We start from the raw sequence: 23,773 nt of genomic DNA on the forward strand, positions 1-23,773 counted from the left end.
CATGGCTGTATTAGATCAAAAGGGTGCTTCTACTAAATACTGAGCAAAGGGTCTGAATACTTAGGACCATGTGATATTTCAGTTTTTCTTTTTTAATAAATCTGCAAAAATGTCAACGATTCTGTGTTTTTCTGTCAATATGGGGTGCTGTGTGTACATTAATGAGGAAAAAAAAATAACTTAAATGATTTTAGCAAATGGCTGCAATATAACAAAGAGTGAAAAATTTAAGGGGGTCTGAATACTTTCCGTACCCACTGTATATACACACACACACACACACTTCACTAGTGACTCTATCTACAGTAACGTGTATTAACAGGACAGCAGATCTAAAGACTGGACACACTACTGGGGTGTAGGAGGCCTGTTTTTCTTTTCCTGCCAGTCTTTCTCTCTCAGACTCAGTTCTGTCTCTGTGAAAGCTGCAGGTCCCCAGTTTGTGATTTTCTGAGGATATTTGGGACCTGAAAAGACAAAACATACAAGATGAATAAGGTATGGATATTAATTCATTCAGCAGACACTTTTATCCAAACATAATCACGAAATTAGAATAATATGAGCATAAGAAATGAATCATTAATTCAGTCAACTGCATTTTTAATGCTGCTGGATGTTCATTCAATAGTAATAATAATAATAATAATAATAATTTGTTGTTATTTTTTATTTAAAAAATGATTTTTGCAGAATGATCATTGCAGAATGATTTTTCAGATTTGGTGTAAATGGGTTCATAGAGATGCATTGTTTCATTTTATTAGATTTTATTATGAATTATGTAAATAAAGCATAACATATAAATGGCAGTCATTTGTGAAAAGATTAGATGCTGGTAAATAAATGTTAAATAAAAGTGCTTAAATAAAAAAATAAAACTTTGCATTCTTAAAAATAATTAAAGAGTAGAGAAGAGTAGGTCACCTGGCTGAATGAGCCGTATGAGTCCTTCATGATGAGCCACCTTGTCCTTCCAGCTCTTTGTGTTATTAGCAGCATCTGCTAGTTTCTTCATCACCTCCTGTTCACATAAAACATCCAATCTCACCATCAGAGGTAGCGATATATAAGACTGCGCACATTGCTCTATTCAGCCACTAGATGGCAATCTATACCGAGCAACGAAGATCTCAACTAGCCTCCAGCTGTTATTCTAGCATCTTACCTCATATTGCTCCAGTGCACCCCATCTGTCAGCCTCCAGCTGCTGCAGCTGCTGCATGGCAGACTGCAAAGCGCTCTCCTTCGCCAGCCGCTCTCGTTCCAGCTCCTGTTTCTCCGCCTGTGTCTGGGAAATGGTCTGCTGTTGATACAGGTGTATCTGCTCCAGCTCTGCACGCTTGGATACCTCCTCCTCCAGCAGCCTGCAGCAGACACAGATGCACATGCTCACATTTAAAAAACATTGTCAAATGATATGACATTTTCTTTTTTACAAGCTTTTTAGATCTTTATTAGACAGGCAGTAGAGAGACAGACAGAAAAGTAGCAGAAGGAAATGTCGCAAGATCTTGTGTTACAGTAGGTGCCTCAAACAAAAGCCTAAATTGTCACTGTGTGGATGAGCTAGTAGCGCAAGTACCAAGGTTATGCAATGTGAAATAAATTTAAGATACTTTTTACCTTGTATAAATTCACAGGGGACCTAAAATAAACTCTATAAAGCAAATACATCTATATAAAAATGTGTGTGTGTGTGTGTGTGTATATATATTTAATTATTTTATTTTTTTAAACAGTGGCTGAATGGCATTTGCGAGCCAATAGAAGCCATATAAAGTGGAATTTACATGCTGGTAATAGAGCTGATTGTGCCATTTTGTGTGAGTTTGGGTAAAGTGATGAGCTGGCGATGGGTCAGCACAAGTACAGGAAGAGAGCTGGGTTTCGTGGGGTGAGACAGGGAATAGGAACTGCAGACTTGAGCAGACATCTTAGACATCCTCATGTGTTTGTGACGCTACTCGAATTTCCCACCTTACAAGGAAATGGACAGCCTTTTGTCGGTTGCCCCGTTCCAGGTGTCACATGACCTTACTCGGAAAGTTTTGTTGTGCCGTAACTGTGTGTCTATAGTATAATAATATGTTGCTTTGCCACTGCTGTCCAGATTAGACTACAGCTTAAACCTTATTCTCACATACACTACACTACGGTGAGGACCTGAACAAACAGGCTTGCTAGAGACAGACTGGGTCATGATCATTACAGACAGCATGACCTTGTTAACACATTCAGTTTAATAATTCACGTGCATTTAAAGGCTATTTAATGGCTGAATATTAGCATAATATATCAGTGGCGTTCCGTCCATATAAGCTGCGAATGCTCCGCATACCCAGGCCATCTGAGAGAATGATTTCACAGGCTAATTAATATAAACATGATTATAAGTTGATCCCTTGTCATTTGAGATGTAACTTAAAGCTTAATAAAGTGTTGGGAATAAGTACGTAAAATTATTTATTTGACAAACAACGGTAATTTTCTGTGAATCTACATCAGTTCCAGGCAAGCGGATTCACAGCAGCTTTAGCGCCTCCGCTCTGTTGCTGTGACTCGTCATGATTGTTGCGCGTTCTCAGTGGTTTGCTCAGTAGCCCCTCACTGCAGAACACTAGATCCAGGGGGTGTGGTTGGATCCACATCTAGGGGGTGGAGATTGGTAGGTTTAGGGGTGGAGACAGGTAGGTTTAGGTATATGTAAGGTGGGAAGAGTTGGATCTGGATCCAACCACGCCCCCTGGATCTTGTGTTCTGCAGTGAGGAATATCTCGGTTTGCTGGCATGTGGCTGATTTCATGCGCGAGGTAAGCTGTCCACGAAGCGCTCGCCCAAGCAGAAAAATACGTCGTTGCTGCCAGTTCTCGATTACCGAAAATCACATTGTGTTTGATGCAAAAATTACTTGACTAAATCAAATGAAAAAAACATGCGCGAGGTAAGCTGTCCACGAAGCACTCGCCCAAGCAGAAAAATACGTCTTTGCTGCCAGTTCTCGATTACCGAAAATCACATTGTGTTTGATGCAAAAATTACTTGACTAAATCAAATGAAAAAAACATGCGCGAGGTAAGCTGTCCACGAAGCACTCGCCCAAGCAGAAAAATACGTCTTTGCTGCCAGTTCTCGATTACCGAAAATCACATTGTGTTTGATGCAAAAAATAATTTGACTAAATCAAATGAAAAAAACATTGTAACTGTATATTTTCATGCTTACTCAAGCAAAGCAAATTTTGAAAGTCCACTAAAAAACATATCTTACATTTTTGGTCATAGACAATGTTGAAGATAAATAAAAAATGTGGTAAATAAAAAAAAAAGAACGTTTAAAACATTTTTATATAAAAATGTAAATAGCAAACATCAGGAAAAAGGAGGAAACAATTTGAACATTCAGAAGATTTTCTTTTTAGGCTACCTTTGTTTTCCGTATGCTTGTGTCGCTTACACATATATACAGTATCTCACATAAGTGAGTATACCCCTCACATTTTTGTAAATATTTTATTATATCTTTTCATGTGACAACACTGAAGAAATGACACTTTGCTACAATGTAAAGTAGTGAGTGTACAGCTTGTATAACAGTGTAAATTTGCTGTCCCCTCAAAATAACTCAACACACAGCCATTAATGTCTAAACCGCTGGCCACAAAAGTGAGTACACCCCTAAGTGAAAATGTCCAAATTGGGCCCAATTAGCCATTTTCTCTCCCTGGTGTCATGTGACTCAGTGTTACAAGGTCTCAGGTGTGAATGGGGAGCAGGTGTGTTAAATTTGGTGTTATTGCTCTCACCATGATCCCCTCCCTTCGGAGACTGGGCCGCAGGGCAGTATTCGAACATGATAACGACCCCAAACACACCTCCAAGATGACCACTGTCTTGCTAAAGAAGCTGAGGGTAAAGGTGATGGATTGGATATGACAGTTTAACAGCTGAGCACATGCTTCCGTTACTAATTCAAAAACGTCACTTTAGAACTGTTGGGTGCGTCTTACAAGCTGTTGTTGAAAGTAAAAATAACTTGTTTACAACCCTTTTTCAGTCATTTTTTCAATATGAAAGTCTTTACTGCAGACTCGCTCATAAAAACAGTATCTTGTTGTTGCCATCTAATTTTGGAACAATGTAACTAATCACCATCACGAACATGCACCATTTCTCAATACTAAATACTGTAGTTAAATACTACTATTATTTATATAAAATGTTATTTATTGAATAATAATAATAATAAATAAACAACAGCCATCATAGAATGCATAGAAGCATACATAGAAGATCTAGTGAGCCAACACCAAATACATTGTCATATCCATTAACATGCTAAAACCATTCAGAGAGTTGTCATGATTTAAATATATATACCTGGCCTGTAGTTTTCTGACAGTTTCCTCGTCTTGTCTGGCCTGTCTTTCTTCCTCCAGTGCTTCTTCTAAACGGTGGTACATGTTCTCCAGCTCTCGTACGCGCTGCAGGTACTGCTCTAACTCACTGGACTTTTGAGCCACCTGTTCCTCCATTTGCTGCCGCACCTAAAACACGCGTACAATTATATAATATTTTTTTACTTTCTTTATTCTGCAAAACACAAAAGAAGATATTTAAAAGAATGTTTCAGCTGTCAAAAGAATATTGGACCCCATTGACTTTCATTGGACACAAAAAAAAAAAAATATCTTTGTGTTCCACAGAAGAGAGTAAAGTTAGGTCTGGAACAACATTAGACTGATTAATTATGACAAATAATTGGTGGATGCTGCACACTGGTGGTGGATGAGGAGATACCCCCTGACAATGTAAAGTGCTTTGAGTGCCTAGAAAAGCGCTATATAAATGTAATGAATTATTATTATTAAATTTCATTTTTAAGTAACTATCCCTTTAAAAAAAATATCAGTGCAGACTGCTTGGTTTTATGTGACACTGCGTTCGAATTTTGTGCTTCCATGTTTCCAGTTATAACTGTAGAAAGCAGAACTTATGCTGTAGCATACTTCCTGTAATATTCCAAATATGGACCTGTGGAGCTAAAGTAATCCAGCACCTCATTGGTCTGTATAACCTCTCTAGGTACATGATATCAAAGGGCATAGAAGAGTCAGTGCTAAAAGCCATGTTAACAATATGCTAGCCAAACAGTCACCAACCAAGTTTAAAGAGCAAGCTACTACCATTTTCTCTTTCTCCATTTCCACCCGGTAAAGATCCTGCAGCTCGCTCTGGGTCTGCAGACGTCTGCGTTCTTCTTCTGCTGCATTGGCTGCGGCCTCCTCCAGTTTCTGTGCAACACAAAGACACTCTTCATTTGTAAAGAAATCAGATACACATCATGTTGAACTGGATTTAAAGAGCTGGCTATAAATGGAGGAAACAAGCCCCATTGGGTCATAATATCACTACCCAGAATGCAAGCGTTTAAACCATCTAGATTACAGCCAATAAAACTTGATATGCAAACTTCAACACAGCAGGGGCCTTTCCAAACACAAAAAAACACTACTAAACCTGACACATCCGTCACACCCATAAACCTTTTACACAGTGCGTAAAAAATTGTTTTTTAAAAATCACACTTTGTCTATATATGATACATTTTTTCCTTTTAACACAACAGGTTTTAATTAGAAACCACATGATGTTTAAGTTAAATACAAATGAACGACAACAGTATCCTCCGTTAACACAGCTGACCACAATCTCACCCGTCAATCACTTTCTGTATGGTTGTGGTCAGATGGCAGGTCAGTGTGAGATCCCAGCTGGCCGTGCTGAGTGACAGGGCAGGTATTGTTTCAGTATGAACTCCTCAGAGTTTGGAACGGCCCTCTCTAGCTCTCTCCCCAGGCACCTATTGTCCTGCTATGTATTAGAGGACGGGGGAGAGGCACTGGCACATCAATGCTGGACTGTTCTCCATGCAGACAACAGTTCAGACACAATTAGATCAGACAATGAGAACTTGTCATCAGCGTAAATCAAATGATTGTTCCCAGTTAACACTATATGTACTGTGTCAGACGGGTTTTCTATCAGAGAATATTGTGTTTTGTGTAATTTACTCTAGTCAGCTGTTAGACTTAGCAGTTTATTTGTGGTTTTTATGGCCTACTCTTTTAAATGGTCAAAGATTCAAGTCTTTTAATTATTGTTTTATTTTTATGACAATATTTTATGCTTATAAATGGTTTTCAGACATTTTTGTTGCTTTTCCTGAACTATTCAGTCCAATTCATCCAATTCAATTTCAATTTGTACAGAAATTCACACAAGTTTTTAATCTATTTTAACATTGATATTTTTTTAAACGTTTAAAATATAAGACAATGAAACACAAATTTAGTCATGCATATTTTTGTTTTATTTGAATGATTTTAACTTGTTTATTATAGCATATTGCTATAAACAGATATCTAGTCAAAGAATCAAGTCTTAATTACTGGTTTATGTTTGTACGTCAAAATGTAATGTAGTATTAAAGTCTATAAATGCAGGCATAGTAATATATAAAACACTGTTTAAATGTGTTTTTGATTTGTCTGAATTTATAGACCTAAAGTAAAATATTTTATATTTTGCTCGACTAAATATGTTTAAATGTGTTTTTATATTTATATAAACCACATTTAAGTAATTAAACATGTTTAATGTTTTTTATGTATATATAATGTTTTAAACATTAACATTTTTTTATATAAAGTGATGAAAAACGCATTCAGTAAAGTTTTTTTTTTTTTTTTTTTTAAATTGTTTGTTTTGGTTATTGTTGCATATAGCTAGTTGAAGAAATCAGTCTTAAGTATGGTTTATATTCTATGCCAAACATTTAATTTAGTATAGTGTAAAGTCTATACATGAAGAAAAATGACAGACAAATCCCTTTCCTGCACACTTTGAGTGCTGACCATTAAGATCTCACAAGTCTTTGTAGATTAACCAATGTGCTGAATCTGTAACACAGTCATGCTTATCTTACTGATTTACATCCACTTGCCGATGACAAAACTCATTGGGGATAAGCCTGGCTAAACTCTGATTTAACAATATTAAAACACTCAACCGGAAAAGATAATCAGTATAATGAGAAATTAGATGAAAGAAGGTTAAGAAGGGTTAAATGCAAAACCACATTCCTCACCCAGCCCCTAACTCTCACACATACATGCTCAATCCACATCTCGATATAGGGTGTGAAACCACACACTTGAGCTAAACTAATTCTAGCTTCACTACTGGCCGTTTAGGATGAAACAACTTCTGCTGACAGGTTTCTGTAGAGGGCTTGAATAGGGAAGGTGGTACTTGAAATCAAAGATGAGAGTTTCAGTGAAATCAGAATTCATGAATAGCAGAGAGAGATTACAAAGAGCCACCATGGGTTCCTGGGGAAACACTGTTTCTTGAATGGTCAGTGTGGCGACAGACAGTTCCTGTTTCACTCATTAAACTGCAGAGCAGGGGGTATGTTTGTAGTTTTTTTCCAATACCAACAGCACTTTATCTTTTCTTTTTAATCGTAAAATGCTGTGTTGCCATTTCCACATGCATGACTAAATACTAGTCTTTCAAGTCCAACAAGTCCAACAATCTGCAATTCCTGACATGGAGACATCTTGAATGGATTGTTTTTTCATCACCAAATAACAGCCATATTCTGTATATTAAAACGTAGAAGGAACAATGTGACAAACCATCCAATTTCCAGTAAAGGTACTGGGAGAGAGATGTTTGTGTAGAGCTGCACGATTTATCGCATGTTTCACAATATCGCGTTCATAATCGTAGGCGATTCATCTGCGATTATGAACGCGATATTGCGTAGCTTGTCAGTGAACAATGGCTCTGTGTAGTAAATGCCGCTCCATCGTGATGGAGATTTACTACTAATCACAGAACCGGCTTTACTGACGAGATGTGCATGGCAATCACATTCGATTAATCGTGCACCCCTATGTTTATGCGAGTTGCTAGAAACACAGGGCGATTGGAAGCTCAGCAGCTGTTGTTGTAGAACATTACAGACCTTCCTCATGGCCTCCAGCTCTCTCTGTTTGTTCTCATTGGCCGTCTGCAGCTCTCTCATCCTCAGCTCCAGTTCTTCCTGCTCAGCCTGTTGTTTCTGTCGTAACTCTCGTCGTTTCTGCCGTGCCTCGTGGTGTGGAGCTGGACGTCCCACCTTCAGGAGTGTGATACAAGTCTGAATACCTGAGTGTGCATAAAGGATAGAAGTTATATAATTTAATATGAACATAATGCAATACATGCAGTATATATACAGTACTAAACACTGGGTAAAAAATTCTAATTCAAATAGAAAATGGTTAATTTAAATAATTATATTATGCATAAGAGACTTAAAATTTATATCGCCTGTCATTCATTTTGACAAATGTTCCTTAATATTTTCAAAAACTTTTAACCACAGTCAAAATTAATATAGAATTGACATCATCAATCCAACTCCAACACAATGGATTTGTGATGTTCTCTTTTTTCTAAAGTTCAAATATTCTATAAGAGGCTCATCTAACCAGTTTAATAAAGCTTGGGGCCCTTTCAAGCAATATGTTGGGGAACATGTTTCATTGTCAGATGTAGACTGAAGCTTAAGCCCTATTCGCACGGGATTAGTATTATCTGGGGACCTCGTGTGATTTAGAAATGACACCCCCCACATCTGAGTTTCGTGTGGCGCATTCGCACGGGATAAGCGAAGCCTTGTGATTTCACTCGAATTTACAGACTTAACTTCCAGATATAAATGTTTCTTACTGCATGCTGCTATGTCATCTATCTCCATCTAATCATTCTTTTTGTTTTCGCTCTTCTGATGGTTTTCAGATTTCTCTTTCTGCAAATTGTATAGTTGTATGGTGTATAGCGATGGGCGGTTCTAGACCCTTTTTAGGTGGGCTTCAGCCCCCCTATCTGTCTTCTCAGTCCCCCTAATACTATCTGAACGATCAGGCCTGCTGCTTCCTCAAGAAAGTTTATCATTCTCATGTGTTTTAAGGCTTGTCGGTTTAAACATTTAAGTGATTTTAAGTTATTCAAGCACAAGACGGCACGAAAGATATATCAATGCTGTACTCACACGCTGTCATAGATCGTCTCTGTGCGCGCGCACACCTGAAGCGTGCACACACAGAAAACCTTCTCTCAGACATCAAGCAAATACCAAACGGAGTTCTTTTTCACGTCTTGAGCAAATTCGTACAAATTATGTCTGAATGGCTGTCTTGACGAGTATTGACGTAAAAACAGTTGGTTACGTCTTAAGTGAACGTAAATAGTTAAGAAAATATCGGATGTGCATTAATATAATGGACCTGTGCATTTCTTATGTTAATAATGTTAATCAAACAAAAAAAGAAAAAGAGAGAATCACTCGCTGCTCTTAATTAAGTAACTTCTGTAGCTTTAATGGATATTTGTGTATATTTACTTCAATTAATTTAGGTAATTTGTATCTTTGTATCTAGTGGTCTGTCTGAGGGCTCAGCCCCCCTGTGGTCAAGTCATAGAACCGCCCCTGTATAGCAGTATGACCCAGCACCCAAAATACTATCAAAACACTCCAATGCAGCCTCCATTCTTCACAAAAGATGGATAAAAAGGCACACAGGAAACAAAAACCTTAAAAAAATTATATATGACCCCGCCAAATTACAGAGATGCAGATTCGCACGGGACTAATATTATCACAGGACTTCGGTGTTCGGCGAAATATGGTAGGTTATTTGCAGGACAATTTTTACTTTACAAATTTCAGACATGGCCGATTCGCACGGGATTAAGATCACAGACAACCTCCGCAATTATTACAAATGACTAGAGGTCACCAGGTAACACTAATCCCATGCGAATAGGGCTTAAGTTCTAGCAATTTTTTTGTGAAATTCTATTGTATCATACTGATTGTGCATTTTCATTGTCTTGCTATGCCACACTTTTATTTACAACTTTTTGAAAACTTTATTTATTTATTTATTATAATTTATCTATTGTATTATTATATAGCTCTTGTCTTTTGTTCTGCTGTTTTCTTCTTTGTAATATTGTCCTAAAACTCATTAATAATGATTAAAAAAAATTGATGTCATCAAAATTATGAAATGACAAATGGAAGTTTGCAAATTATTTAAAATGTGTTATATCTGAGTTTCCTTAAAAGTCGCCTTGCTAAAACACTGAATGTGTGCTGGAATTTTTATAAAGAAATTCATGAGCTGGCATAATGTTTGATAATTTTAAGCAATTTAAACATGAACATTTAAATAAAAATGTTTGAATTCATAAAATAAAATTCAATTAAAATGAATAAATGTAAATTCAGTGTGACCAAACATTTGACTGGCAGTCTCTATTTTTTTCTGTGAAAGACACAATAGAATGAATCATCGGGATGATTCAAATCTCACCTTGAATCCACTCTTGTTTTTTCTTTTTATCGGAGGCACTGACTTCAAAGCTTTTGTCTGAACACTTGACGTAGAAAAGGCACTTCTTCCCCTCCTTATCAGGTAAGGACTGCACAGGAATGCGTGAGGTCATCACAATAAGAGGAAAAGGAAATGTATCCATGAGAATGAAGTCACCATAAATATGACACATTAGTGTTACAGTAAAAACCAAGCTGACACAACATTTAGAATAAATCATTACGGAAAATCATTCTTTGATGAGCCCTTATACCTCAACACAACAGTTTCCATCTAGTAGTATGTCTCCTTTCTTCTCTGTAAGGTCTTCACTGACATAGTATGATATTAAGTTGGGCTTCAACAGGAACCACCGTTCAGTCCAGTTCTTCCTTTTGTGGCCCTTTTTCATCATGTAACCCTGGAACAGGTCAAAGGAACAAGTCACATTGCAGTTCAGTTGACAGTTTCCTGCTGGTGGAGCCAACAAGTGGAAACAAGGGTGAGTCCTGCTCCTCAAATTATCTCTATGAGTCACACTGCTAAAATTGCTAAAAGTCTGGATCCTGCATGCTGACTCACATATTATTTTTTCCTAAGGCCTCGTTAAGGCTAAATGTGCATTTCACGTTATATAAGTATTGCATCCTGTTTAAGCACCAGTTTTCTATGATTTAGTTAATCTGTATCTGATCCTGACTGTGGCTGCACAGCTGGCCTTGGCAACAATCTCTCTTTCTCATTCATAGTCAAAGCAGAAAACAACACTGATGTCAGTGTACTTTGTTCACACTGCATTGTACACTCAGATCTCAAAAACATACAAACAGGCTGAAGTCAGTCTACTAAAGGTCATTATTAGCAGATGCATATTGCATAGGCTACATGCTGGTTAAGACATTAACATTCCAGGTGTGACCTACTTTCTTAAACATGAGGAAATGGAATTGTAACAGGTTTGACAACAACCAGCACAATTAAACACAGTGATTATATCAATCCAGATTTGCCTCGTTCATTCAAAAAAAGAACGTGCTGAATGAATGAGCTGAAAAGAATATACAATTCTGATCATATGTTCACATACTTATTGCTCATTGTTGAACATATTTAATAAAATTATGCTTAAATATCTGATATACACTACCATTCAAAAGTTTGGAAAAAACAAAGCCTGGAAATATTATGTATTGGTTTCCACAAAAATATTAAGCAGCACAACTATTGCCAACATTGATAATAATAAGAAATATTTCTTGATCACCAAATGAGCATATTAGAATGATTTCTGAAGGATCGCGTGACATTGAAGACTGAAATGTCTGCTGAAAAATTCAGTCAGCTGTCATCACAGAACTAAATTATATTTTAAAATACATGAAAATAATAAATATATTAAATTGTATTTCACTAGGCCTATATAAAGTGTTTATTTACAATCAAACTGTTTCTGCAATGGGTATGTGAATTTATGAACACAACTGTCTATAATATAATAATAAAATGTGCATATGTATGCAGGGTTCAAAATTAACACTTGCCAAATGCCCAATGAGAGGAAAAATGTACTGTCATGCGGAATATTCTTTTACGCCATCAAAATCACAATACGAGGAAAAAAAGCATTTGTGACAAGTTCCCTCGGAGATGAACACTGGCTCATCACGAGAGAGTCACAACAATATTTGTTGTAAAAAATATGCTAGAAAAAAACAGCCTAATAATTTCATTTTTATAAGTACAACATAGTTTGACGGCTGATTAGAAGTATTTATGGCCAGTAGATTTTCTCATTTCGAATGCCACTGGAAGGCATGGCAAAAAAGTACATTTTGGACCCTGTATGTATATGTGTACTGTATACAGTTTCTACTATACTAGAGCCGTACTCCTCTTACTTGTTTGAGCACATCCAGAATAAGTTCCTGGAACACTTCATTAATGCCCATGGAGAGGGTCTGGCGGTCCATGCCCTTACTGAAGTGTCCCATACCCACCAACTCAATCAGCTCCCACACATTCAGACACTGCTGCTTGCTGCTCAGCTGGAGCTTGTATTCTTCAAACTTTTCCTCAATCCAACTGCCACCCATGGCTTCTGTTAGCTTACGAAGGAAGTACTCTATCTGAGGGTGAGAGCATGAACATATAATTATATCAATCATTTATGGTATCTTTAAATACAAGAAAACTGCACATATTTTCGTGGCCCTAAAACAAATGCATGTTTGTTTTTAGATGCTAGTTATTCTTGTGCAACAACAGTCAGCATATTCAGAAAAAAACATAATGACTGAAGGACTGCTTTGATTTCACTAAGAGTAAGTATAATAACCCTGATATAGTTCCTTCTTTATTAAGCAGAAAGATATCACAGTCACATATAATAACAGCAAGCCAACAACTTCCTTTTTAAAAGACTTATCACAATCATAACCAGAATGGAAGAACTAAACAGAAGTTTTTAAAACAGAAGTACCAAAGAATAAAAAAAAATCTTATTTACATAAAAATATCATGGGAGATTAGAAATGGGAACTACACTATTAATCATGAAAGGAGCTCTGAAAAAGGCCGTTCTCTTTTTTTACAGGGCTTCCAAAAATCTATGGAAATATAGAGGAATTTTGAATGTGTAATGAATAAAAAGTTTTCTTGAATACCAATTGTTATTGTTATGCTCTAAAATATGCTGTCGGAACGGAACTGCTATTTGTGTCCAATTACATAATTACATTTAGAAAAATCTTTATCTAGTAATCACAAACTACTGGAAAAGTCACAGAAAATCATAAAAACAAATCTCTGCTTCTACATTTACTGAATAGTTGCATGTACGTTTGGATCACTTTGCAAATGTTCCTTTTTGTAAAATTTTGCTGCAAAATTTGTTGCAAAAATACAGTTATCCTCACCTCCTCTGAGACCATGACCAGTGGATATCTATCCTCAGAGAGGAAGTTGAAAATGCACCAGATCTTAAATGCATCATCATCTGAGATAAGCAGGTGGTTTCTGTTGAGGTTTTTTCTGGCACACAGAGTCCAGCACATCCTGTTAAAATCTATTCGGTCAAAGTTATCCTGGACCTGCAGAAAAAAAAATGTCCTCATGAGACCTTATGGAACTGAGAAATGCAAAAACAATAGGGAGATGCCAAACAACAATAGAAAAAAATGAAATGTTAGAAAGGCTCAACACTAATTAAATCTGATATACAGATCAAAATGAACAAAATGTCCTGATTCTGGTTTACAAGTGCAAAGAAGGCCTGAAACCTATTCAAGGCACACACAACACTGCAAATAAGACGTTTTCCCCCCAGTACTTAACTAGAGTTCCCATGGATACTTTTGGAGCGTTCTGGGCACAGTTTTGCATCCAGTGCCCATCTGACTAGTGCTGAACATTCTGTTGGGAAAACTGCAAAACATTTTAGCAAAGCAAACTTAACCCAAACTTAATTATGTCTTCAAATGGCAAAATTCAAATTATAAAGTACTAAATGTGTGTTGGACACAATAAGTCAAAAGCTAACGGAAGCTAGTCTACTCTAACATATTACAGCCATAAAGCATATAATGCCTCTGAATATTACTGACTGTTGTTTGAAAATGTTGCATGTTTGGTTTTCAGATGTTTTGTGAAATTTATCCTTTCATCTCCAATGAAAAAAAAAAATCACATTTCAATCAATTCAACAGAATTCCACATTTTATACAGACATAAGCACTTAAAACGTGCAGAATTCATCTGTGGCTGCAAATGACAACTTAAGCCTATGGCTGGCTTAAATCGAGTTATAATTAATTCACTGCTATGAACTCATACTTTAAAACCAAACCACAAGAAGAAGCTGAACTGCTCGAATGAACTTTCATAGCCCAACACTATTTATAGTCCTCCATCTGGTGGAGCAATGTGTGCAACAAAAGAGACCAGACAACTCTCATGAAACGGTCACTGTAATCCACCAACTCAAGCGTTGTCTCGGTTGCAGTGGTGTAAGTATGTTTGTTTTGAAATGGCAGCTCCTCTTTACAAGTATATGTGCCAGATTTCATTCCTCGCTCGCACACGCACCTCCCATCGCGCCCCGGCTTTCTCCGGGAGGCTCACAATAGGGGCCTTGTGGAGACCTGAGTGGCCAGTGGAGCCTCTGTTCTTCTCCAGATGAAGCTGTTCATTTGTATTCAGTGGAGCTCGGGCTCCATCACATTCATAAATAGACTTTATCACGCCTGTGAATAACTGCTTTATGGTTTCTCTGACTGTGAGGGGTCGTGAGGGTGAGAAAGTCTTACGTTTTACGGTAGGAAGTGTTTGGGATGAGCAAGACTTCATGGACTCTGACAGCTAGTCAATGCAATCATTTCTCGAATTTCTAGCTATAGAGGATCTACATGTATAATCAAATGACACTGAATATTGTGAGCTAGAAGTCACATAAAGTCAACTATTTAATATAACAAAGAAGAAAGGGATGAAGTTGTCCATTATCCTACTTTTCACAGATACTTGGAAAATAAATAAATGGACTTAAAATGCTGATTTGAGTATTTTATTATGCAAGGAGAAAGACACTGCTGAGTAAACTTGCACATTCAGGAAATGAATTGCTTGGGACAATGGTCAATTATACACATTAGTGGTCATTATTCAAACCTATTTAACTGTAAAACGCTGTGATTGACCAATAAGAATCAAGCATTCTAGATAGCTGTGTCACTTTGCCAATAATGTACACTACATTATGTAGACTACACAGTGTACATTAAATAATGTACACTACTGTTCAAACTTTTAATGTCTTTGAAAAAAGTCTCTTATGCCCATCAAGGCTGCATTTATTTGATCAAAAATAATATGAAATATTATTACAATTTAAAATGACTGCTGTCTATTTTAATATATTTTAAAATGTCATTTATTCCAGTGATGGCAAAGCTCAGCATCATTTCTCCACTCTTTAATGTCACATGAACCCTCAGAAGTCATTGTAATATGCTGATTTGCGTTTCAAAAAATATTTTTAAAACAGATGTTAAATATTTTTATAGATACTGATACAGGATTCTTTGATAAGATGTTTTTTTAACAACATGTACTTTTTAAAATCAAATTAATGCATCATTGCTGAATAAAACAATTTTATTAATAAATATTAATAAATAAATCTCACTGACCTCAAAGACAGTGTATGTTTCTTGTCATTTAGGCATGTTAATACCATCATCTAACCATCGTTTCAAGTAAAACCTAGCTGAGAAACGAACACGTTTTCAACCTGATCATACTGTGGTCACAACATGTCATACTGGAGCATAACCACACTATGTACTAAAAGAAGTGGGTCACAAAGCACTAGCCCGTTTTGATAGCATTGTGTTTGTGGAGTGGGTCTATGTCTTTTATTCCTCATTTGACATCAGAGCACTTTACAGACAATGCATTCCTGGAATCAAGAGGGCTGAAAGGGTGAGAAAGAAGTGGGGCATAATTTACCCAAAAATCTAAATCATACATCATCATAAAACGAGAAGTAAGATGTGTGACTAAGCTGTTAGTGTACCGTCTCAGACAGAAGCCAATGACTAGCATGTGTGTGAATGTATAAGTGTAAAACCAAATTAAGCACTTTAACTTGTTTTCTCCCACTGACCACAAGTTAAATTGCTTGCCTGAGAATCAAAGTGGAAGGCAGAGAAAGGGGAAAGGCGGGTCTCTTTGCAGCAGGGTGGAGTGTGTGTTTGGTCACTCATACAGCTATACAAGTGTGACCAGAGAAAGCTGAAAATACATGGCTAGTGATGTAAATCCCCAAAGTGTGTTAAACACGAGACCTCAGACAAACATAAAATAAGCAAAGGGTATAATTCGCCTTTCCATTGTAGGAATTTTAAGCACTAAAATTAAACATTGCCTATAATACCTTTCAGCAACAAATTATTTTTTCATATACAGCAGAACTGAATGCTTTGTGGTGTATTGTGAAATCTCTTCCCTCCTTCTGTTTCCTTTTTGCACAAGAAAATGAGAAATTACGAAGAAAGCAGTTCTTCCATGTTACTTTCAACATCATTTATCTTGCAAAAAGAAACAAATTCTCATGCCCGGATGCCTTTCATTATGTTATCTAACATTTACTTTCAATAGATCTACAGTAAATGCATCAGTTGTTTTAGTCAAATTGGGGTTAGTTTACCATGAGGATGACAAACTTTCACATGAGAAAATGAACATCCATAAAAGAATTACAGCATTTATAAAAAAGTGCAAAGCTCAGCATGTAAAACCACAAGCTGTTTATAAGAAGAATGGCCATCAAAAACATGTTTTCACTCTGTCAATGCAGTCTACATACATTTTATCCAGAGAAAGACTAATATAAATATTAAGTAATACTTAAAATATATTGTCCCAACACAAAGGACACAATCCTCAAAACCCTGACAACTGAAAAGTCCTATTTGGACAATGACAAATGTGCTCACCTTGTCCAGAATGAACCTGTTCAGGTAAGGCATGTATCCCTGATTGGAAACAGGACCTTCATCATCATCTCTAAAGTGCTCCTCTAGAGCTGCAGGATCGTGAGGGATCTTCATCACTGTGCACAGGTTATGGGAAAGCACCTGAAAGACACCGAGTTTAACCCCAAAACATATCCAATAATAATTCATTAATGTAAATTCAAATTGAATAATCATCATCTAAATCAGTGCTTAAAGAAGTAGAAGTAGTTCTTTTTAGCAGAATTCATCAAAGCACTCAATCATTTTGTGTGTATTCATTATATTTTTTTGGAAGAACCTGCATACAGATATTACATTACACAACTATTCCTTATATATTCTTATCATCTTTATAACTTAAGAGGTTAGACAAAATATTGATTTAATTTGCAAACCAAAACACCTTCATTTCATCTGAATGTATTTAAAGACACATTTTAAACAAATTCAACGTTTTGGGAAGGATTAGAAAATAACTAAAAGTGTGCAGTTATTCAGGCTGCCGTTATATATTATCCAACACCTCATCCGTAACACACTACATACAACAAGACACCAGAAGAAGTTTTGAAGTTTCGAAACTAGTTTGAAATGCTAAAGAAAAAAAAGTCACTTGAAACATTCTTACATTAATTACATTCAGTGCGGCTACTATGATTCACACGTCCTTAAACTCTAAGAATGTCCTGCACTGAGCCACTGAAACAGCGTTTACACTCCAGTGCCCAAACTTAAAAGAACAAGAACGTTAATTCGGTGGCAAAAACAAACCTTCAGCTGTGACTTAGACACTTTCCCACTTTTATCCACATCCAGGGCTGTGAACGCATGCCATATTGCCTTGAGGAGCTCGTCCCTTAGTCCCATTTTCAGAGGTAGTGTCTCTGCGCTACTGACTAGCGTCGCACTTGATGTGAACGGGTTTCTCATGCGGTTTTACAAAAGAGCGGTCACATGACCTTATAACCAGAACTAACGGCTCGAGCACCACTCAGCGATGAGCGCGTGCTGCTGAAGGACTTGGCTGGAATCTATGACATCATTAGGCATTTATCAGACTGAGAATTATAAACCTCCCACAACGAAAAGATTGTTAGACAATATTCGTGTTCAACTGTGTTTACAAAGGTTTCAGTAACCGCAAAGGTAGATTACAAGTCAAAATGAGTAACGACTGGAAGTTGTGTTCGCCGATGTTGTGCCCATTTTCGAGGTTAACCACAGAAACAGTAACCTGTTTGAGCGCTTTAGTGTCATAATGTGACAGTACATCCACAAAGAGGAATGCATTTTTCACCTTACTGTAGATTTAAATCACAAATATCGTTTAAAATACAAGTTAACTGAGGTTGAGGTGGCGGGCTGCGTGAAGCATCAAACGACTGGACCCCAAACTACTGAGCGAAAAAAAAAAGACTCCACCCATCCACTCATTCAAAAATAACATACTATTAAAGTTCATATAAAACAAACCAGGCGCGTTTAGGTGAAAACGGTTTATTCAAATGAACGTATTTACAGACAAAGTGAAGTTGAGGATTACCAAGACCAAAGAATCTAAACAGTACCCTATCAATGTAGTTGAAGTAACACAAAAATCAGAATTATACATTATTAACTAAGGACATCAGATGAACTGGACAAAGCTTGTTTTAATGCTACAAACAGGGTTGGAGATTTGAAAGTCATATGTACATTTAAATCATCATTTGCTTCCAGTTAAGCATGGTTTGTCTTGGTTAAATTCAAGATTTGACAAGATTAGACGGAGCAAAAAAAAATGTCTGGATGTAAAATCTGCAAAAAAAAAAAAAAAGGTACTGGAGCTTGATGGGATTATGAAATTTTGCTTGTTCGGATGGATAAAATTATTTAAAAGTAAAAAAAATAAAAAAATCTTCCAACCCTAACCCTAACAAAATGAAATTTTGCTTGTTTGGATGGATAAAATGATTTAAAAGTACAAAAAAAAAAAAAAAAATCTTCCAACCCTAACTGGATACAGACAAACATGAATAGCAGCAGGCTTTCTGTGGCAAGCTCACCATTGCCTCCAAAGTGCTCATTTTAATGGCAATCTAACTCAAGCCCCACCAACTTCTGTGGCCCAACAGGCATTTTTCACAGGCAGTAAGGTGCACAAATCTTTGATCTGGTACATTCACATATCAGGGCTCAATAGGGGTACACATCTCCCATTTGGTAAAGAGCAACACTGCACCTCTGAGAAAGCAAGTGCAGGGAGACCATTCTGACCCTTACTTATGGAACTTAAAGCAAAGATTAGGAAGACAGATCTACACTAAAAAAAGTGTCCATCTTAAGGCAATTCTGTCAAAGAGATTTTGAGAAGGCACACCTAAATGGTTAGGGCAGATCTGCATTATGTACTCAGACACTAGTGCCTATACAATGCAGAAGGACCCAAGCTTCAGTAAAGACCATGGTACTTGTCCCAAACAGTATAAGCACTATGTCACAAAACAGTCTGCGTCATCCTTCTGACTACAGACAAAGCTGTCTGTTGCCCAAGTCCTTGATAAGCACCACTGTAGTTCCCACTTAGGGCTGGTCATCTCCTTTGTCTGGGGTTCAGTTCAATAAATGGTGAGACTAACAGAACGGTTCATCTTTTTCCCGATGATTCGAGAAGCTCTGGAGCTGGATTGGACTGTGGAACGTGTAAGAACACGGTCTGTGGACAGAACCCTCTCTTCTGCTGCAGCCTTTGCCATCTGAGCTTTCTTTAGCTCCCTGAGAAACGAAAACCAGAATTATTTCAGTTCAACAAAAGCACAATTTCAAACAACAGCATTTGATAGGTCTATAATAAGTAAAATACTTCTAAAACTAGCCTGAAATCTGCCCCTAGAAATGGAAGAATATATCATACTTTTGCAGAAGTGCGTTCTTGAATTTCTCAGCGTTGAGCTCTACACGCAGCTGATCAGCACTCATTCTGGAAGCAGTCAGAAGAACAGGATGTCTGACGAGGTCAGAGGTTGAGGGTCGCCGTGTTGGGTCAGGATGGATCATAAGCTGTCAGGAAGATATATCCACATTTTAATCAAGACACCATTCAATGCAGATCTGTCAGAAATAGAAAGCACTAGTGAGAAGTTTAGGGGATTAATTTGTAGTAGAACCCTTACCTTTAACAAGCTTAAAAATTCCTGAGAAAGCACTTGTGGGATATGGGGCAGGATGCCCTGTCGGATTTCATGCCACTTTTCTCCATTGGTAGGAAGGGGCTCTGCTCCAGAGGCACTGATTACAGTCAGAGCAAGGGCAAATATGTCTGCCTTTTTCAGGTTACTGTAGTCCTGTAGGCAAAAACGGCTAAATTAGTATGTGGCACTACACAGACCATTGTTACCTGCTAGGAATTTCTTTAAGACCAAGAATAAATAATAGTATATACCTCTTGAAGAACTTCATTTGCCAGGTATCTGCTGTCACCTTCTTCAACTTGTGGATTGGTAACCGTTGTAACATGACCTAGATCACCTGATATGGAAAATATTGTCAATCTCATCCACTTCATAAAGCCAAATCTGTATAAAACATGTTACCGTTACAATCATCTGGGCATGTAATTTTAGTATCTTACCTATTTTGTACACCACTCTTGTGGTGGGACCATCTTCTTCATCTTCAAATTCCTCTACACTAGCAGCAGGTTTGCGTGAAATGAATATATTGCCTGAAAAAAAATGAATTATTAAATTAATATATAAATTACAACATTATAAGTCTAAAACACATCTAAAAAAATGTAAAGGGTGTAACAAGCATATACATACTTGGCTTGATATCCATGTGAACAAGTGCTGTAGAGTGAATGTACTTGAGTCCACGAGAGACTTGCAACAGCAGATCCTTCAACTCCATCTCAGAAAGGAAGTGCATGCATCTATTGTTCTCAGCAATAACATCAGACAGGGTTCCTCCGTTGCAGTACTCATTCTGGATCAGCATGTGGTCATCTTCTGCCCAAGCAGAATAATACCTCACAACGTGGGGGTGCTGTCCAAGAACTGCATGTGCATATACCTCACGAAGTGCATTTTGCCTATTTGGGGGAGAATTCATAGGAATAAACAAAAAGCAATAAGAATCACCATTCAATAGTTGGTGTTATGGAGTATATAATAGTATTTAAAAAAAGATGTTATGTTCACTTACTCATCCACAGAGCCTGCCAGGGGCTTTTTGGAACGTTTGATGGCGTAAATACAGCCGTCCAACCTCTTGACACATTTGAAAACAGAACCAAACTCTCCAGAGCCGATCTTCTCCAACTCATGGAATTCAGACGCATATCTGGACATCATGTTGTTATTCTCCATCATTGTGATCCTCTGTGGAAAATATCAGTTTTTATTAGACACAAAAATAAAGCAGTACTTAACTAGAAGGCCAAGTAGGAATGCACCAAAATTCATTCCATAAGTGTTACGAGGCTTAAAATCCTGGCTGAAACTGCCTTAACATCAAGTAACAGAATCTTTGTCATATAGAACACCCAAAGTCCAAAGTTTGATATAAAAAGTTACTTTTCAGTTTCAGTGTTAATTAGATCAAAACTAGTCAATAATAAAAAGTCAATTAAATTTTACCTTTGAGGGTGGAATGAGCTCATCCTCCATCTCAGGATCACTTGCATCCATGTCCTCTCCACATGAGCTACAGAAAGAAGAGACATTATTTGAAAGGATGTAAACACCGACAACAAACTCTAGGGGGCAGCAGAGGGGCCTGACTAAGCACATGACGCGGTGAGTGAGCGAACACGAGGAACTGGTTCTTCGCCAACTTTTTGTCTTGGAATAGAATTAGTAAACGGATTTAACGAACGGTCCTACAAACCTGTCCAAGATGGCCAGTGTTTCATTCTACTAAAACTACTTCACAGCAGTCCGTAAACTAGAGGTTAACTCGTTTAGAAAAAAAAAGCACGAGGAAAGGCTAGAAAAGACATGTTTAAACTATGGTCAACATACTCATTCCAGTGTGCTCGTTTCCTGTTGTTTCGTTGTAGTGTCGATGATTGCACCAGAATGGAGTCCGGGGTGAAGGGGTTGATGTTTACTAGAGGTGTCTGGTTTCGTCTTCCGTCCAGACAGGCTTTGCTTGTGGAATCAACATTCTTAAACAGGGCGACTCTCCGGCTCGTCGATGCCTTTGTCCTGGCCCTTGACAATAAGCTCTGTAGATACAATGATATGCATAATTAATACTCATTTTATAGAGCATTTAAAACGCATTCTTAAAGCCAATATCAAAGCAGAAGGAACTGACTCAAGTCAGTACACAAAAACGGGGAAAGCCAGAACATTACACATTTCAGATGATGTAATGATGTGCTAGTATCAATAGACTGATTCACTGTTGTTACACAACTTTGTACAGTTAGTCCAATATCTGGGTCACTCTAGGTGTACTCATCCACCTAGTAAAGGCTCAGAGCTGATTTTCAAATCATAACTACTAAAGTTTATTTTCGAAACTCTATTTTGTATTCAAGTAGAACCGAAGTCAAAATACAATTTTCTGAGTTAACAGAAAATACAATTTCAGTTTACAATTTCGATTTTTGTATATCGGTGACTACAAACCTTTGGGGTATGAGGTGTATCAAACAGCCGGAGTTTTCTGAAGGTTTTATGGGGCGGTGTATCAGGACAGTCCGGAACAGGAGAGCTGGATCCTTCCATGTCATCATGAATGTAACTCCTCTCAGGCGAACTGTCGTAAGCCTGTGGACTTTTCCTTGGCGATGGAGAGCTTTTCATGTAAAAGGTTGGTTTTGCCCGAGACGGTGAGCCGAACCCCTCCTCGTCCCAGGACTCGTCGTCGTCTCTGGTTCGGCTGAGCGGGCTGCTGCTGCCCAGGTCCGCCGGCCTCTTATCGCCGCTGCGCCGCATGGACACCGGCGAGTCCAGCTCTGTGAAGCCCGATTCGGCTCCGGTGCTGTTGTTCGCGTCTTCAATGCTGTCTTCTTCACCGTCACTGACCAAAAACTGCAACTTTTGGCGAACGGGTTTAAGATTTGGAGACTTGCCGTGCCTCCGTGTAACGAAACTCATCTTTCCAGGCAAAAGTTCAGTTTTTGTAAAAGGATAACGTAACGTAATACAAAAAAAAAAAACACACAAAACAAGTAGTTTAAAACTATTAAAAAAAACAGCCCAAGTGGCTGGCAAATCAGGCAGAGATTATGTAACGTTAATTTAGATAAACATATCTAATACTGGCCGTGCAATGCAACAACCCGAGCGCTGATGAATAGTCCAGAAAAACGGCGATGTGATTCCCAACTTGTCTGCTACAGATTATCCGAGGAAAATGTCTTCTCTCGCTGACCGATATCTCCGTGACAAATCCAAACGAGTTCAGTTCAGTCGCATAAAAACTGATAACGACGTTGTAATCGTATTAACCAGCGTCCACGGCGACGTTTCGGGTGAAAAAATGGCTGCTCCACAAACTTCCAACTGATACTGAAGAACTAGAAAAAATAAATTCCTGATAGCAATTCCGCGATTTATAAGACGCCGAACTATGGTAAAACTCTCAAAACATGTCAAAGCATCCAAAATCGTGTCGTTTTAGACAATAATGTTTACAAAACTAGTTTGAATGGCGAGCTACTCCTCCCACCAACAAGCGTGCTCAAAGTCTTCCCGCGACCGTTGGTCATGTGACGTGGTTTGTACCAATGAGCGCCGACTTCTAAAGTTTAAAAGATAGGTTCTGTAGGTGCTACGTCAGCAAGCCCCTCCCCCTAAATGCTCAGGTCTGTGACCTCAATTTGGCGCGAATG

At 37.7% G+C, this 23,773-nt stretch overlaps 2 protein-coding genes across 2 annotated transcripts; both read right to left on the reverse strand.

The window, feature by feature from the left end:
* Positions 1-266: 266 nt before the first annotated feature.
* Positions 267-18,005, reverse strand: swap70b (switching B cell complex subunit SWAP70b). The gene is made up of 12 exons (XM_016483175.1): positions 17,719-18,005; positions 16,927-17,067; positions 13,348-13,521; positions 12,331-12,558; positions 10,707-10,853; positions 10,433-10,541; positions 8,035-8,216; positions 5,186-5,293; positions 4,380-4,546; positions 1,169-1,367; positions 928-1,024; positions 267-467 (listed from the first exon to the last, which is right to left on the reverse strand). The coding sequence occupies exons 1-12, from the start codon at positions 17,875-17,877 to the stop codon at positions 349-351; spliced, it is 1,830 nt and encodes a 609-aa protein (XP_016338661.1). The 5' UTR covers positions 17,878-18,005; the 3' UTR covers positions 267-348.
* An 879-nt stretch (positions 18,006-18,884) lies between these two features.
* Positions 18,885-23,622, reverse strand: wee1 (WEE1 G2 checkpoint kinase). The gene is made up of 10 exons (XM_016483178.1): positions 22,566-23,622; positions 21,951-22,156; positions 21,567-21,633; positions 21,133-21,308; positions 20,751-21,019; positions 20,558-20,650; positions 20,369-20,454; positions 20,100-20,270; positions 19,841-19,986; positions 18,885-19,701 (listed from the first exon to the last, which is right to left on the reverse strand). The coding sequence occupies exons 1-10, from the start codon at positions 23,034-23,036 to the stop codon at positions 19,545-19,547; spliced, it is 1,842 nt and encodes a 613-aa protein (XP_016338664.1). The 5' UTR covers positions 23,037-23,622; the 3' UTR covers positions 18,885-19,544.
* Between the last annotated feature and the right edge of the window lie 151 nt (positions 23,623-23,773).

This window comes from Sinocyclocheilus anshuiensis, unplaced genomic scaffold (assembly GCF_001515605.1).
Source record: "Sinocyclocheilus anshuiensis isolate Anshui unplaced genomic scaffold, SAMN03320099.WGS_v1.1 scaffold481, whole genome shotgun sequence".
Classification (NCBI taxonomy): Eukaryota; Metazoa; Chordata; class Actinopteri; order Cypriniformes; family Cyprinidae; genus Sinocyclocheilus; species Sinocyclocheilus anshuiensis.